Source organism: Callithrix jacchus, chromosome 22, assembly GCF_049354715.1.
Source record: "Callithrix jacchus isolate 240 chromosome 22, calJac240_pri, whole genome shotgun sequence".
Classification (NCBI taxonomy): Eukaryota; Metazoa; Chordata; class Mammalia; order Primates; family Cebidae; genus Callithrix; species Callithrix jacchus.
This window is the reverse complement of record NC_133523.1, coordinates 31,232,913-31,250,418: the sequence shown is the minus strand read 5'-3', so window position 1 is coordinate 31,250,418 and position 17,506 is coordinate 31,232,913. Positions and strand designations below refer to the sequence as shown.

The following is a 17,506-nucleotide window of genomic DNA, read 5'->3' as shown; positions in this document are numbered from 1 at the left end:
GGTGGACAGTGTAAGGGCAGGGTTTCGGGATGAGAGGAGCCCCTTTGCTAGCAACGTTTCACGGAACCAACAAGGACTGCCCACGTGCCGGAGGGAAACGTTTGTGTGAGCGCACAAATCACCCGGAAGACCTTGGCGCGGCTGCAGAGTTTTCTGGGAAGTGTAGTTTCTTGGTCCTTACAAGTAGCGGGTGTCCCTTGGTTCCGAGGTGTATCGGTCAACAGAGGACGACTGTGTGTGCTAAGGACACTTCGCCCGTGGTCCTAGCTGGCAGGCTCTGGGTCGACATCCCCAGGTAGTTTAGTTTCTTACGAAGCCAAGACCGGTTTGCCCGCGGCGCGCCAAGATCCCGCTGCCGCAGAGACTCTTGGGAAGTATGGTCTTCCGGTGTCGGCGGTTCGTGGCACCCGGGATTTTTGTCCGGCACGCGGAGGATTCTGGGAAATGTGGCTCGGTCGTGGACGCCATACAAGGTACGCCCCGCGGTAGCCTCAAGTTTGGCGGCGGCTTCCAGACTCAGGAACGATTCTGAGCAGTGTTGTTCCCGGAGGTCGACGGCCGTTGACTGCTCACCAGCGACGCTGCGATTCAGGTCCGCAGAGGTGCGGGTTCGGGGCGCCTGCGGGGACGGTGAGGCCCCGCTGAGGACTCCGGCAAGTGTGGGTCCCGGGGGCGGCGGCGGGGCTCGGGTCCTGGGTCGGCCCGCGGTGTGACCCCGGCTGGGGTCTTGGCTTTTCCTGGCCTTCGTGTCCTGCTGTGTAAACACGGGGTGATGACGGCCCCGACCTCTTGGCGCGGTTGTGAGAGCGAAGTGAGCGCGAGAGCAGACGCCAGCCACAGTTGTTTTGGGTTATGTAGCCATGAAGCCGGCGCTTTGCAGTTGTGTAACCTTGAACAAATGGGTTCGGTATCTTGGAATTTCGGTTTTGTCATCGTTTAAAGAAGAAATTTGGAATAATGTGAATGCCCATCGCGCATAGTGGTGAAGATTGAACGAACTGATAAAGTTATTGCTGTTGTTTTATGAGGCTTTTATGTACAGAATAATTGATTTTCCTCGCAAGTGGCACCTGGTAAATTGTTACACCTTGCGGAGAAACACCTGTTTGTTCCCAGGGAGAGATTAGCGCCCCGGAGAGTGATTACCAAGGTGCTTTTCCATTACGGGGTGTCACAGGTGCTGCAAGATAAAAGCGTGATTTTTCCTAACTGCTTTTTCCTGCCCTTCTGTGCCTTCAAGACACTGCCCATTTCTAAGATAAGAGCCTGGAAAGACGACTCTGCTGGCTGTTGGAAATTGCAGAGCAATGTCTCAAGTAAGTCGGTGTGTCCTTAAATCTCCCGGAAACACTTTATCAGGCCTCTGTGTGTTTGCTTTGCGTCCGCCTGTTCCCACCTAATCAAGTCCATTTAAGGGACTGGATTACGGTTTCTTTCATTGTCCTTCTCACCTAGCGTTCCCGTTTTCTACAGTTTTCTGCTAGAAGACTTTGTAGTCTTGCCAAAATTTTTAAACTGTAATTCACAATGCAGGTTTGGAATGTAAGGTTGTTTTATGGTTGTCAAAACTGTACCATGTGGTCTCAAGTGAAGAGATGTTTGCGGTCATCCTTGATTCTTCCCCTTGACTTATAACTCATATTCAGGTCCTCTAATTGGATCTAAATTATACACCATGTACAGCATCTGACCATCAGTTACCCCATCACCACCACCACCTCATCCAAGCCACCTGTATTATCACAGTAGCCTCCTAGCCAGATTCCCTGCACCTGCCCTTAACCCTCATCAGTCTGTTCTCAGTACAGCTGTCCCCGTGATCCTATTGTTATGTAAATTCCTGTCATTCCTCAACCTAAACGTTTTCAGTGACTAGCTCAAAGTCAGTTCTGCAGTGACCTCTTTGTACAATTAGGCTATTATCTCTCTGGTTCCACCTTCCTTCTCTGCCTCCTCATCCCTGTGAGCTCCAGCCACTGTCACCAGTTGCTGTGCCATCCACGTGGAATATTCTTCACCCACATATGCACAAGCTTGCATTCTTATCTCCTTCGTGTGTTCGCTCAGTGGTGAATTCTCAGAAAAGCTTCCCTGAATGCCGGTTTGCAATTGCAGTCACCTTCCCTGACCTAGCACCTCCACTCCTCCATCACTGCTTGGTTGTTTTCCACGGCTTGTGTCACTCACTAGCTGATGTACTGTGTGTTCAGTAGATGTACATGCTCATTGTCTCTTCCTGGTGGGAGGAATATTTTTTCTTTTTTGTTGACTGTTATAGCTTCAGTACCCAGAGTGGTACCTGGCACCAAATAGATGATTAGTAATTGTGGAGTGAATAAGATGAGTCATGAAGAACTGGTGGGGCAGAATCATGGCATGGAAGGTGAAGCTTGCACAGGAGGGGATGTGGGTGGCAGGTGTACCTGTTGGGTGAAGTCTGTTTTCTTGGAAAAATTAGGTAATTAGAATTGAAAAACTGGTGTGGTGGTACATGCCTCTTGTGCCAGCTACTCAGGAGGCTGATGAGGTGGGAAGATTTCTTGAGCCCTGTGGTACAAGGCTGCAGTGGGCTATGATTATGTCACTGTACTCCAGCCTGGTGACAGAGCAAAACCCTGTCACTTTAAAAATAATAATAATAGGCTGGACGCGGTGGCTCAGGCCTGTAATCCCAGCACTTTGGGAGGTCAAGGCGGGTAGATCACGAGGTCAAGAGATTGAGACCATCCTGGCCAACATGGTGAAACCCCATCTCTACTAAAAATACAAAAATTAGCTGGGCATGGTTGCGCACGCCTGTAGTCCCAGCTACTTGGGAGACTGAGGCAGGAGAATTACTTGAACCCAGGAGGCAGAGATTGCAGTGAGCCAAGATTGCACCACTGCACTCCAGCCTGGCGCCTTGTGACAGAGCAAGATTCTGTCTCAAAAAAATAATAATAATTAATAAAAATAAAGGCTAAGGGAAACTAATGCTAAAATCATTTATTGGTTCATCCTCTAAACACTTATGAAGTACCTGTTAGGAAAAGTTGTACGTGGATTTCGGTGTACACTGACACACAGGACTTCATGATCCAGTGCAGTATTGTCTAAGAGAACTTTCTGCAGTGGCGGAAGTGTTCTCCATGTGTACTGATCATACGGTAGCCATCAGCCCCATGTGACGATTGAGTACTTGAACTATGGCTTAAGCAATGGAGGACATGAATTTTAAATTTTCTTTAATTTTACATTTTAATTCATTTAAATGTATGTAGCCAAATCGGCTAGTGGCTACTGTATTGAGGATTGCAGCACTGGTAGGAAAGTAAGAAAGCATTAGACATTATAACAAATGTTAGGACGGATATCCTAGGTTCTTTTGGGGACAGAGATGGGTGAATACTGCAGGCTGCCCGGGTAACTGAGGGGGAAGAAAGAAGCGTCCCTGGCTCTAACTTGTCATGACTGGTTTGTCATAAAGCTTTGAGAAATGTTTTTTTTTATTTAGGATAAAGGCAATTAACACAGTATCAACTCCAGTTAACAAGTGAGTTTAGGGTAAATAATGTGTAGCAAATTGAACTGTCAAGTCTTACTTGAAGATAAGTTATTGTTTATTTGCTTTTTTTTTTTTTTTTGAGACGGAGTTTTGCTCTCGTTACCCAGGCTGGAGTGCAGTGGTGCGATCTCGGCTCACCGCAACCTCCGCCTCCTGCGTTCAGGCAATTCTCCTGTCTCAGCCTCCTGAGTAGCTGGGATTACAGGTACGTGCCACTGTGCCCAGCTAATTTTTTGTATTTTTAGTAGAGACAGGGTTTCACCATGTTGACCAGGATGGTCTTGATCCTCGTGATCCACCCGCCACAGCCTCCCAAAGTGCTGGGATTACAGGCTTGAGACACCGCGCCTGGCCTCAATTCTGTGTTTAAAACCAAAGACCACTGGTGAACATGCATGTAAAATAGCTAAATAAAGTAATACAGTATTGAATTTTAACTCTCAGAACTAAAACTACCACAGTAGAGCAGTCTGTTTCACAAATCAAAGGCAGTAATAATGCTGTATTAAGTGGATGTATTTTTTGCACATATTATACTTTGACTAGCCAATAAGGTATTGAATATTTAAGCTTCTAAAGTTTTACTATTTTCAATACTGTGAAATGAGTACTACTGAGAGGAATTCTAAGCACATCTGTGAGCATTTCCTTAGAATATTTTCTTTGAAATGTGTTGTTATTTTTTCCTCTTAGTTTCTGGTCCTATGTAAGGACTGTCTATGGCAGGGGTCCCCAAGCTTTTTGGCACCAGGGATCAGTTTCATGGAAGAGAGTTTTTCCATGGAAGTGGGAGGTGGTGGAGGTGGTGGTTTGGGACGAAACTGTTCCACCTCAGACCCTTAGACATAGGTTAGATTCTTTTTTTTCCTTTCTTTAAAATTTATTTTTTATTTATTTTATTTATTTTTTAAGACAGGGTTTCACCACCATGTTGGTCAGGCTGGTCTTGAACTCCTGACCTCAGGTGATCCACCTGCCTTGGCCTCCAAAGTGCTTGGATTACAGGCGTGAACCACCGCACCTGGCCCATAGGTTAGATTCTTATAAGGAGCGTGCAGCCTCGATCCCTTCACACAGTTCACGGTAGAAATTGCACTCCTATGAGAATCTAATGCCATGGCTGATCTGACAGGAGGCAGAGCTCTGGTGGTAATGCTAACTTGGCTGCCATGCACCTCCTGCTGTGTGACCTGGTCCGTGACAGGCCACAGACTGCTATCAGTTTGTGGGTTTAGGGACTGCTGATCCATGGCATGAAATCATCCTTCATTCTTTTCACCCAGGGGCATCACATTTTAATTATTAAATGTCTGTCAATACAGAGTTTAAGTATACACCATCGATATATTTTTCTTTTTTATGTATCAGTTATGCATATGTTTTAGTCCATTTGTCGTGCTGTAACAAAATACTGTGGACTGAGTAATTTATAAACAGTAGGAACTGACTTCTCAGCTGGGCCTAGTTGCCCACACCTGTCATCCCAGCACCTTAGGAGGCCAAGGCGATGAGGTGGCGGATCACTTGTGGTCAGGAGTTTGAGACAAGCCTGGCCAACATGTTAAAACGCCTGTCTCTACTAAAAATACAAAAATTAGCCGGGCATGATGGCAGGCACCTGTAATCCCAGCTACTCGGGAGGCTGAGACTGGAGAATCTGTTGAACCTAGAAGGCAAGGTTGCAGTGAGCCGAAATCACACCATTGCACTCCAGCCTGGGCAACAGAGGTTGGTGGTTCTCCTGCCTGGCACACCACCACCGAACTCTCTCCCCTGGAGGTCTTGATTTTTTTTACTGGATTCCTTAGATTCCTCAAGTTAGGTTTCAGCTTTCTCCTGAATTGCAATCATCGTTGCCATCTAGATTCCGATTTCTTGCATCTGTGATTTCCATCATCACTGTCTGATTAAGAACCATTCCTGGGGATGTAGTGCCATGTTTTAGAGAGCTTTCTGCATGCAGCCTAGAAAAGGAAATCCCATCAGACGAATAGCAGACTTCTCAGCAAACATTTTACAAACCAGAAAAGATTGGGGCCTGTTTTTAGCCTTCTTAAAGAAAAAAGAAAGAAAGAAATTGACTTCTCATGGTTTCGAAGCTTGGGATCTCCGAGATCAAGGGGCAGGCATCTGGCAAGGGCCCCGTTGCTGTGTCCTTTTATGGTGGATGGGCAGAGAGAAGAGACAGAGGCAAAAGGACGCCTGAACACATTTTTTAAATAGGAACCCACTCCCATGATGATGACATTAGTCCATTCAGGAAGGCAGAGCTCTGTAGGCCTAGTCATTTTCTAAAGGTCTCACTACTCAGTACTGTTACAACAGTGCTTAAGTTCAATGCATGCTTTTTTGAGGGTCACAGTCAAACCTTAGCCATGATGTCTATCAGTGTTTAATATAAAGATGTCTTTTTTTCTGAACCCATTTTTTGTGAGCCTTAGTGGATCATCCCAAGTATCTGATTTGAGGAACAATCACTTTAGCCTCATTTTTTAATTACTTGCCTATTACTTAATACGTAAAAGATATAATTAAATACTTGACTCTGTGCTGTCAAATAAATGCTGATTTTTTAAAATTTGTGTAATTCTATAACTTTTAAGAAGTTCACTGAAGCAAACCTCTATTTGTCTCACCCTTATTATTTAATAATTCTAAGCACATAGTGTCCCTTATTATATAATAATTCTGTCTGTATAACTATTATTACTTAACCGAGATCACAGTCCCAATCATTGTCACAACTCCTGAATCTTGTTCCATTTCTTCCACAACCAGCCTAATTTTACCCCTCTTCAGTGACAGAAGAGGCCTGCGCTATGGTTGAACCTAAATATATTTGCTATTTCAGGTGACATTTAGTGATGTGGCTATAGACTTCTCTCATGAAGAGTGGGAATGGCTAGATTCTGCTCAGAGGGACTTATACAAAGATGTGATGGTCCAGAATTATGAGAACCTGGCCTCTCTAGGTAAGGACATCACCCCTTCCACTCCAATAAGGAACACCTTTCGTTTGCCGCTCTGAATTGCTGGAGATCCTCCTAAGTAAATGGCTGAATTTCTGTACCATGTTTCCAAGGAAATGTATAGCTCTGTTGTGCCCGGCCTGAAGCTTATCTTTCCATGCCAGTGACACCCTTCATCCCTTCCTGTGGTCTCTTGTGATGGCCTCTCATAATAGACGACCGCAGCTTACGCAATTCTGTGTTCTTCCTGTAAGCAGGTCTTTCCATAACTAAGCCACATGTGATCACGCTATTGGAGGATGGAAAAGAGCCCTGGATGGTGGAGGAAAAAATGTCCAAAGGTGTGACTCCAGGTGAGTCATGGTGAACGAGACAAGGGAAGTTTCTGTTAAAGATGCTTATAGTGAGGGTGGAGGCATTTTAGGGATACTGTCTTCAAAGATCTCCGATATAAATGAAAACTGAGGGGTATTTAGCTTAGCTTTTCCAAACAGTTGTTCCTCTATCCCAAATTATTATCTGTACCACTCATGTCATCTAATCAAGGTTAGAGGTTTTTGCCACCATAATAATTCAAATTGTTACTCTATTCAGACAAAGTAAGGCAAATTATTCCTTCTTAAATCTACTTAAGGAAAAACATACTGATTGTTTTGGGCTAAGAAAAGCTGTCAGTTGGATAGAAAATCAGTTTTCTAAAGCTGAGCTTTGTAGATGAAATATGAACATAAAAATACGTTGCTAGGCATAATATTTTCTAACGTCCAATAGATGGTATGATTCACAGTTTCTTCATAACTTCAGAAAGCCCAAATCTTTGTCAGCTATAAAGAGCATTTAGATTATTTTGTTTTACTGTTTAATGTAGTAATATCAATTCTGTATTTTAAGCATGTTAATCTGGCAGCAAATTGAGATTAAGGGAAGGCTGGAGAAGAAGGCCATGAGACAAAATGCAATCTTTCACACACGAATATTGGCACAAAATGATGGCTCGGAATCCAGAATGTCTTACACATTTATTTCCGATAGTTTTCTTTTTTTCACATACTATTTTATCCATTATGTATATTTTACCTATTTCTCTTAGCACTTTCTCCTCTTGATTCTGTGAACTTTGTACTCTCTGCTCCATTTGAGCATTGTTGAGAAATCATTGAAATATTTTGAGTTTTCTGAACTATGCATTTTATGGAGGCTTCAAAGCCATTTCTCCTAATTCCACCATAGAAGTTTCTTTTCAAGAAGTTAAACAAACAAAAAAAAGCAGTGCTTTGCGTTCTTGATATATTTCAGATTGGGAATCAAGATTGGGAAACAAGGAATTATCATCAAAGAAAGATGTTTATGAGGAAGATTCACTTCAGACAATAATAGAAAAAGTTGTAAAGCAAAGTTACGAATTTTCAAATTTTAGTAAGAACTTGGAATATATAGAGAAGCAGGAAGGGAAGCATGGACGTCAGGTGGAGCATTATTTCAGACCAACTCTCACCTCTAGAGAAAGCTCCACTGGGGACAGTTGCACATACAACACATTGAGAAGCACCTTTCATTCAAAGTCTACTCTTTCCGAACCACAAAAAATTTCTGCTGAAGGGAATTCACACAAATATATATTAAAGAAGAATTTACCCAAAAAGTCAATTATAAAAAATGGAAAGAAATTTTTGAATTCTAATGAAAGTGGAGCAGCCTTTAACCAGAGCAGATCTCTTACCCTTCCCCAGACTTGTGATAGAGAGAAAATCTATATCTGTAGCGAATGTGGGAAAGCCTTTGGCAAACAGTCAGTCCTCAATCGACACTGGAGAATTCATACAGGAGAGAAGCCCTATGAATGTCGTGAATGTGGGAAGACTTATAGCCATGGCTCATCCCTTACACGACATCAGATAAGCCATAGTGGAGAGAAACCATATGAATGTATGAACTGTGGAAAGTCTTTTAGTCATGTATCTCATCTCATTGAACATCTAAGAATTCATACCCAAGAAAAACGCTATGAGTGTCGTATATGTGGAAAGGCTTTCATTCATAGGTCATCTCTCCTTCACCATCAGAAAAGCCATACTGGAGAGAAACCCTATGAATGTAGTGAATGTGGGAAAGCTTTCTGCTGTAGCTCACACCTTACTCAACATCAAAAAATTCACACTATGAAGAAAAAATATGAATGCAACAAATGTCTGAAAGTCTTTAGTAGGCCCTCGTTTCTTGTTCAGCACCAGAGTATTCATACTGACATTTTGAATGTCAGAAATGCAGGAAATCCTTTAACCAGCTTGAATCACTGAACATACATTTGAGAAATCACATTAGATTGAAACCTTATGAATGCAGTATATGTGGGAAAGCCTTCAGTCACAGGTCATCCCTGCTTCAACATCAGAGAATTCATACTGGAGAGAAACCTTACAAATGTATTAAGTGTGGGAAAACCTTTAGCTGCAGTTCAAACCTTACTGTCCATCAGAGAATTCATACTGGAGAAAAGCCATATAAATGTAGTGAGTGTGGGAAAGCTTTTAGCAAAGGCTCAAATCTTACCGCCCATCAAAGAATACATAATGGAGAGAAACCCAGTAGTGTGGTAAGTGTGGAAAAGCCTCTAGGCCACATGAATCACTATACGCGTGAGAAATCTTACAGAAGAGAGGCTATATGTAGCAGTATTTATGATAAACCTCATTCGTAGATTCTCATTTAACATCAGAAATATTTATACTGGAGAAATCTTACGAATGTAGTGAATATGGGAAGACAGTTATGCAGATCATTTTGTTTATCAGAGTTTATACTGTAGGGAAATCATATGAAGACCATAAATGTGGGAAAGCGTTTGTCAGTATTAATCCTTAATTGACATAAGCATACTCACACTAGGAGAAAACCATGTACATGTAGCAAATATGGGAAAGACTAGGCAACAGGAATCTCTACAGACTCCTACAGGAGAGAAGCTGTGTGAATGCAGAAAATTTAGAAATTGAGGGAAGTCTTCAGTTTCAAGAGCATCCCTTATTTTACAAAACACTCAAGCTGTAGAGAAATCTCATTTAAGAGATGTAGCAAAGCATTCACTAAGTGTTTATCTTGCTAGACATCAGAAGATTAATGATAGAACAATCTGAAGGATTTAGAAATTATATGTAAATCTTTGCAGTGACACCATTTGTAAACAGGATTCTGCAGTAGAACAAATAAAGATAGTATAATAATAATAATTATTATTATTATTTGAGACAGAGTTTCGCTCATTACCCAGGCTGGAGTGCAATGGCGTGATCTCAGCTCACCGCAACCTCTGCCTCCTGGGTTCAAGCAATTCTTCTGTCTCAGCCTCCCAAGTAGCTGAGATTACAGGCACGCGCCACCATGCCCAGCTAATTTTTTGTATTTTTAGTAGAGACGGGGTTTCACCTTGTTGACCAGGATGGTCTCGATCTCTTGACCTCGTGATCCGCCTGCCTCAGCCTCCCAAAGTTCTGGGATTATAGGCATGAGCCACCGTGCCCAGCCATTTTTTGTATTTTTATAGAGACAGGGTTTCACCACGTTGACCAGGATGGTCTCAATCTCTTGACCTCGTGATCCACCCGCCTCGGCCTCCCACAGTGCTGGGATTACAGGCGTGAGCCACCGGGCCCAGCGAAGGTAGTGTAATTAGTGTGCATTTCTTAGAGCAGCAGCTTGCAGCTTTGTTGAGTTTTACTTAGAGATTCTTTTTAGCTAGTGGCCATTTTAAGACATTTAGTCACCCAGAGGAGCCAGTAAGTGTTATAATGTTAAACATTAAAGCTGCAGGCTGGGCGTGGTGGCTCACACCTGTAATCCCAGCACTGTGGGAGGTGGAGGCAGGCGGATCATGAGGTCAAAAGATTGAGACCACCCTGGCCAACATGTTGAAACCCCGTCTCTACTAAAAAATACAAAAATTAGCTGGCGTGGTAGCCTGTGCCTGTAGTCCCAGCTACTTGGGAGGCCGAGGCAGGAGCATTGCTTGAACCTGGGAGGCAGAGGTTGCAGTGAACTGAGATCATGCCACTGCACTCCAGTCTGGTGACAGAGTAAGACTTTGTCTCAGGAAAAAAAAAAAAAATCAAAAAATTAGCCAGGCCTGGTGGCTCGCACCTGTAGTACAAACTTCTCAGGTGGCTGAGGCAGGAGGATTGCTTGAGCTGAGGAGGTTGAGGCTGCAGTGAACCGAGATCATGCCACTGCAGTCCAGCCGGGGCGGCAGAGAGAGACTCTGTCTCGAAAAAAAAGAATATACAAAGAACTCCTACAAATCAACCAGAGATGGAAAAAAGAAAGAACATACAGTAATAAACGGGAAGAAAGACTTCTCACACTTCACTCAGTGACCAGTAGACATATGAAGAGGCCTCAACCTCATTACACCAGAAAATGCAAATGGAAACCACAGTGAGATGCCCCTGACACCACCTACAGATGGTTCACACGACTCGGACAGTACCAGCTGGTGGCGATGTAGAGCAGCAGGAAATACTACAGTGTGGCTGGGGATGTGCACTGCACAACTGCTTTAAAGGTTTCCTGTTTCCTCGGACAGCCAAGAATATGAATGCCGTATCACCTAAAATTCCACACACAGGCACAAACCTGTTCAATAACAAATGTTCATTTAAGAGCTCCCTGCAGTGTTATGATAGTAGAATCGGTACACATGGTAGATTTCTTGAACCATAAAGACAGCAATGTGGATTTGTTGTAACCTAGCGAGCGCGAAATCACCACTGAGACAAAGACTAGGCCAAATTACAGGGTCTTTATTGCCGGCGGCCGCAGAGGACCCACATCTCTCTAACCCATGGCCCCGAAAGGAGGGTGTCAAGAACTTCTATGCCCAAAAACCACCTCCTGATTGGGGGTGGGGGCGAGGGGCTTTGGACATTCCGTAAACCACCTCCTGGGCAGGGGTGGGGGCGAGGGGCTTTGGACATTCCAATTGTTACTTAAGTGGTTCACAGAAGTCAAGGGAAGCGTTAGTTTACACATTGTCTGGGTAGGGTGGAAGTTATAGACCTTAGTTGCTTATTACAAGTCTTACAATGGCACAGGGGCCAAAATGGCGTTGGTTTGGGCTGCTTGCCTGTCACAATTAGGGTTACAGAGCGGTTTCAATGGAAAGCCGAAGTACGGTCGAGGTATGCAGTTTTTACCACATCACGTTCCCCCTCGTTTTATTTACAGGAATTAAATCATTGATTTCTCCAGCAGGTCAGTACTGTTTGTTTGTTCTAAGGGTCCATATGGAGACCTTAATATCATTAATTTTACAGAGTCCACCCTAGATGTAATGAACCTGAGCAGTTGGTTTAGGAGGCAGGGGCCAGAGGTCCCACCAGCCCCGTAAGGAGGAAAGTGAGCCAAGGGGACCGGGAAAACATTTTTTGATGCCAACTTTCTGAAGCTTCTCGAAGTTGTTTTCTGGTTTCAAGATTCTGTCTGACCAGGGAGAGGCTCTCTCGGATGAGGCCTGACCTATTAGCATAGAAGCAACATTGTTCATTAAGGGTGGCACGTAACCCCCCTTGTTTTAAGAATAACAAATCTAGTCTTCTTGGAGCAGAGTTAGGGTTGTAGGGAAGGTCGCTGAGGGGGAGAATTGTTTGTTTGGATGAGGGGGCTTTGTATCTTTATAGGGGCTTGTATGACCTGAGCAATGGGTCCTATGGGTTGAGGCGGGGTTATACGCTGGATGGTAAAATGTTTCCTGTGTCCCACCGACTTATATATACCCTGAGACCCCAGGTCCGTCCCATGTTCTATTTACTATCAGGGGTCTTTTACAGTTACCTGATGTGGGTTGCAAGACCCGGCAGAACACGGGGATGGAGGAGACCCTCACTGAAGGGAAATGAAAGTGTCTGTGTTTTGGTTGTATCCTGATATGGTGGAGAGAGTCTCACAACCCCAATAGGGGCAAAATAACTCATTTAAGTCTCCACAGTTCCGTCTTTTTTGTGGGGCAGATCCTGGGCACAGATATAATCCCATGGTCTGAAGTTGTTGCTCTGCCCCTGAACTGCCGCACCCAGCTGTACTTCCACTTGTTCTGAAATTTAGGTTGGAGCCCAGGAGGACACAGAGGTCTAGGGAGAAGGTAATGGGGTTCTTTGTAATGTACTCAAGGGTTAAGTTGACTAGGGTGGATCCTTGTCCCGTCCCGAAAACATCCTCCAGTAGAGCCCTCGGTGAGGACCCATTGATAGTAGGTGGGTTCTCTGGGGGTGGGGGAGGATTTACAGCACGGATTAGGGTGGGGAGGGTGGTGACTGTGAAGAGCGCACAAGTCTTAGCTTCAGTGAGTCGGGGGATGAATGGTTGGTGCTCCTTGTCCTTCCGGTGGGGCAGTCTTGATGTAGGTGTGATGAATCCAGGCCCTTAGTCCGTCCACCTTGAGTGCAGTGCGAGTGGTCAGGATAACTGTGTAGGGTCCCTTCCACTGGGTGTGTGTGTGTGTGTGTGTGTGTGTGTGTGTGTGTGTGTATGAGGCTAGACATATCGAATATTTTAACAAGGACAGAGTCTACAGGCTGGAAAGGGTGTGTCGGCTGGTGTGTGAGGTCCAATGGGGTGGGACGGGTGTCCTTAATGAGCTGGTGTACCTGGGATTGAACAGACTGGAGTGCCTGTAAGGACTTAAGGAGTGTATAGTTATGGACTTCGGCATGCATAGTATCCACGGGTCTGGGGAGTAAGGGAGGGGGCCTGCCAAACATGATTTCAAAAGGGGAGAGGCCTTTCTGATAGCAGGCGCATTGGACACGGAGGAGGACAAAGGAAGCAGGCTGACCCAGTTTTCACCGGTCTCTAGGATAAACTTTGTCAGGGTTTCTTTTATGGTCTGGTTCATTTGTTCGGCTTGTCCTGAACTCTGGGGACAATAGGCCTTGGGTAGGCCCTGAGAAATTTGTGAGTCAAGGCAGGCCCATTGTCCGACCCCAACGTTAGAAGGAGGCTGAACCGAGGAACAAGGTGCTGTAATAGTTTTCTGTGACCACCAAGGCAGTCTCGGACCTAGTGGGGAAGGCCTCAATCCATCCAGAGAATGTAGCTATAAACACCAGGAGATATTTATAGCCATTTACTGGGGGGTTTATTTCAGTGAAATCTACTTTCCAGTGCTCCCCAGGGCTGGTCTCTCCGAGTCTCACTCCTACCTGGCTAGACCTGTTCCCTCCCAGATTTACCGGGCACATACATCACACCGAGTAGTGATTTGATAAGTTCATGTAAGTGGGGAAAGTAGTACTTGGCTTTTAGCAGTTTAGTTTGGTCTGTCCTAAGTGAGTGGCCTGGTGTGTGTCCTTAACTAGGGCCCATCCTAGAGCCTCAGGGACCACAATGCTTTGGTCTGGCAGTATCCACCATCCTGTGGAGTGCTGTGTGGCACCCTGTTCCTTTGCAAAGTCCTTCTCACCTGAGGAGTACGTGGGAGTAGGGGGCAGAACTGGGGCGGGCAGGGTTACAAGGAGGGTCAGTGGTTTCACTGGCCCATGGCTGCCTGCCTGGCTGATAAGTCAGCAGCCCTGTTTCCCCTTGCCTCTGGTGACTCCCCCTTTCGGTGTCCCTTGCAGTGGACTAGTGCCACAGTCTTGGGCTTCCACAGCCTCCAGCAGGGCTGGAATTTCCTCTTTATTTTTAATAGCTTTTTCTTCTGAGGTAAGTAGTCCTCTTTCTTTATATATTGCTCCATGTACATGAGCTGTAGTGAAGGCATAACGGCTGTCGGTGTAAATAGTGACAGTCTTTCCCTCTGCCCAGTTTAAGGCTTTTATCAGGGCTGTAAGTTCAACCTTTTGGGCTGAAGTCCCATGAGGAAGGGCCTGGGCCCAGATGACCCGCTCTAGGGTGACTATGGCTGCCCCCACATACCTGACTCTGTTGACCGTAAAACTGCTGCCATCCGTATATAGTACCTCTTCTGGGTTCCGTGAGGGACATCGGTGAGGTCCAGTCGAGCGGTTTGGATGGCATCTATTATTTGTTGCCAGTCATTTATGGGTTCTTCTGGCTCACTCTTAGGCAGCAGTGTGGCTGGATTCAGGACTGTAGTCTTCAGGAACTTGATGCGGTGCTGGTCCAAGAGTAGAGCCTGATACTGTACTATGCGGTCATTAGACATCCACCTTCCTGAGCCCCGCGGAGTAGTGATTCTACTGCATGGGGTGCCACTTGGTTTAATTCCTGCCCCAGAGTCAGTTTGTCCGCCTCCTTTACCAGCAGGGCTGTTGCTGCCACGGACCGAAGGCAGGTGGGCCACCCAGGGCTACAGGATCAAGTCTTTTTGATAGGTAGGCGACTGGCCTGGACCATGGTCCTAATGTCTGGGTGAGCACCCCCTTCGCGATTCCTTGTTTTTCATGTACAAACAACCGGAAGGGTTTAGAAGTATCTGGCAAGGCCAGGGCTGGGGCCGAGGTCAGAGCGACTTGAAGTTTATCAGAAGCCTGTTGTTCTGCTGCTGTCCAAATTAGGGGTTGATTCCCTCCTGTGCAGGCATACAGAGGTGTGGCTATTTCAGCAAAACCTAAAATCCGTTGCCTACAGCACCCTACCGCCCCAAGGAACTCCCGAAGTTGGCGTTCTGTGGTAGGGGTGGGTATCTGTAGTACTGCTTGGACTCGGCTGGGCGCCAGCACCCGGTTGCCTTTTTCTTGATATAGCCCAGGTCTGTAACCTTTTGTTGACAGAGTTGGGCCTTTTCGGCTGAGATTCGATATCCTGGAGTTTGTGGGGTCAACAGCAGTGACTGGGTGGCTTCCTTGCAGGTCTCTTGGGTTCTTGAGGCCAGAAGTAAGTTATCTACATATTGGAGTAGAGTGCACTCAGGGAACTCAGCCTGGAAGGTGGCAAGATTCTGGCTAAGTGCCTCATCAAATAGGGTGGTAGAGTTTTTGAATCCCTGAGGCAGCCAGGTCCATGTGAGTTGCCCCATGACCCTAGTGTCCAGGTCCATCCACTCAAAGGTGAATATGGGTCTGCTGATTGGGGCCAGTGGGATGCAAAAGCATGCATCCTTGAGGTCCAGGATGTTATAGTAATGGTGGTTTCAGGTTCAGATGACTTAGGGTATATGGATTTGGGACCGTGGGGTGGACAGTTTCTACTCTTTTATTTACTTCTTTTAAATCCTGTACTGGCCAGTAATCCTTTGTGCCAGGTTTTAAAACAGGTAGCAGAGGGGTGTTCCAGGGTGACGTACAGGTGGTGAGGATTCCTCCTTCCAGGAGTCTCGTTATGTGTGGAGTGATTCCCCACCTGGCTTCCTGACTTATTGGGTATTGCTGTACCTGGACCAGAGCTGCTGTCACCAACGGTTGGACCACAACTGGGGTATGGTGTTTTGCCAGACCTGGGGGATTTGTCTCAGCCCACTCTCCAGGTACACTCTCCTGGAATTGGCGGAGGAAGTCTGACTTGTTTCCAGTGATAAAGCTTCCTGTGCCGGGCGCGGTGGCTCAAGCCTGTAATCCCAGCACTTCGGGAGACCGAGGTGGGTGGATCACGAGGTCAAGAGATCAAGACCATCCTGGTCAATATGGTGAAACCCCTTCACTACTAAAAATACAAAAAATTAGCTGGGCATGGTGGCGTGTGCCTGTAATCCCAGCTACTCAGGAGGCTGAAGCAGGACAATTGCCTGAACCCAGGAGGCGGAGGTTGTGGTGTGTGGTGAGCCGAGATCATGCCATTGCACTGCAGCCTGGGTAACAAGAGCGAAACTCCATCTCAAAAAAAAAAAAAAAGCTTCCTGTAAGAGATACTCATCTGACAGCACAAGTGATGAGGATTTGCTGAGGAGCTTTTCGATATGGAGGGCAAAGCGGGGATAGAGAGGCAAGCCTGATTTTCACAGAAGGGAGATAGTTGCATGAAGTTTGTGAAGTAGGTCCTGCCCTAATAGCAGGTGAGAGCATTCTGGAAGAACTAAGAAGGAATGGGTAATGGTGCTGTTTCCTAAGTCAATGACTCAATTTGTGGCCCATGAACTTGTCGTTGTCTTTCCTGTGGCCTCCTCAGTTTGTGGTCCATGAACTTGTCATGGTCTTTCCTGTGGCCCCCTGGATGACTGTTTTCCTACTGGATAGTGGTCCCAGAGGCTGAGTAAGGGCTGAGTGGGCCACCCCACTGTCCACTAAGAAACTGATAGGTTTGCCCCCAATCTTTAAAGTAATCCTGGGCTCCTGGACGCTTAGCAAATAAAAGCCCTGGCCTGTCAATCCTGACCTTCTAAATTGAGGATAGCCCTTGGTGGTTTTTCTTGAGCAGTTACTCGTTTTTTTCCTCTCAGGGCACTTGTTTTTCCAATGTCCATCTTCTTTACAGTATGCACATTGGTTTCTTCCTAACGGGGCTAGGAACCCTGGGGGCCATTTTGCAAGGCCCCCTGCCCTCATTGAATGACTTGTCTCCTGAAGGGCTGCTATTACTGCCTTAGTAACTTTTTTGTGTATCCCTGTTATCAAAAACCTTTTGGGCAGTTTTCAGCAATTGGGTCAAATTCATTCCCTGGAATCCATCTAGTTTTTGTAACTTTTTCCTGATATCTGGGGCTGACTAGGAGACAAAGGCCAAGTTAATGACCCGTTGATTTTTCCGGGGCCCAGGGTCTGTAGGAGTATAGGTACGATAAGCCTCTTGCAGGCATTCCAGGAAAGCAGCCAGCGACTCCTACGGACCGAGTCACTGTTCTTACCTTGGAGAGGTTGATGGGCCTCCTAGCTGCCCCCTTAACCCCTGCTAAAAGATACCAGTGAAAATTGTTCAGAGCCTGGTGACCCCCTGAGGTGTCGGGGTCTCACTGGGGTTGGGTAGAGGGAAAAGCCTCAATTCGGTCCCGGTTCTCTTCTACTGTTCCTCCCCCTGGACCTTTGATGGCTTTCAGGGCTTCCTGTCTAATTCAGCCTCTTTCCTCTGTGGTGAACAGACTCAGTAATAATTGTTGGCAGTCGTCCTAAAT

At 45.8% G+C, this 17,506-nt stretch overlaps 1 protein-coding gene across 1 annotated transcript; it reads left to right on the top strand.

Moving 5' to 3' along the window:
* Window positions 1-440: 440 nt before the first annotated feature.
* LOC103789896 (uncharacterized) lies at window positions 441-9,740 on the top strand. The gene is given in 6 exon segments (XM_078359014.1): window positions 441-592; window positions 1,241-1,316; window positions 6,396-6,516; window positions 6,771-6,866; window positions 7,810-8,757; window positions 8,760-9,740. Coding segments are annotated over 5 exon segments (1,626 nt in total). The 5' UTR covers window positions 441-592; window positions 1,241-1,307; the 3' UTR covers window positions 9,212-9,740.
* The last annotated feature ends 7,766 nt before the right edge of the window (window positions 9,741-17,506 follow it).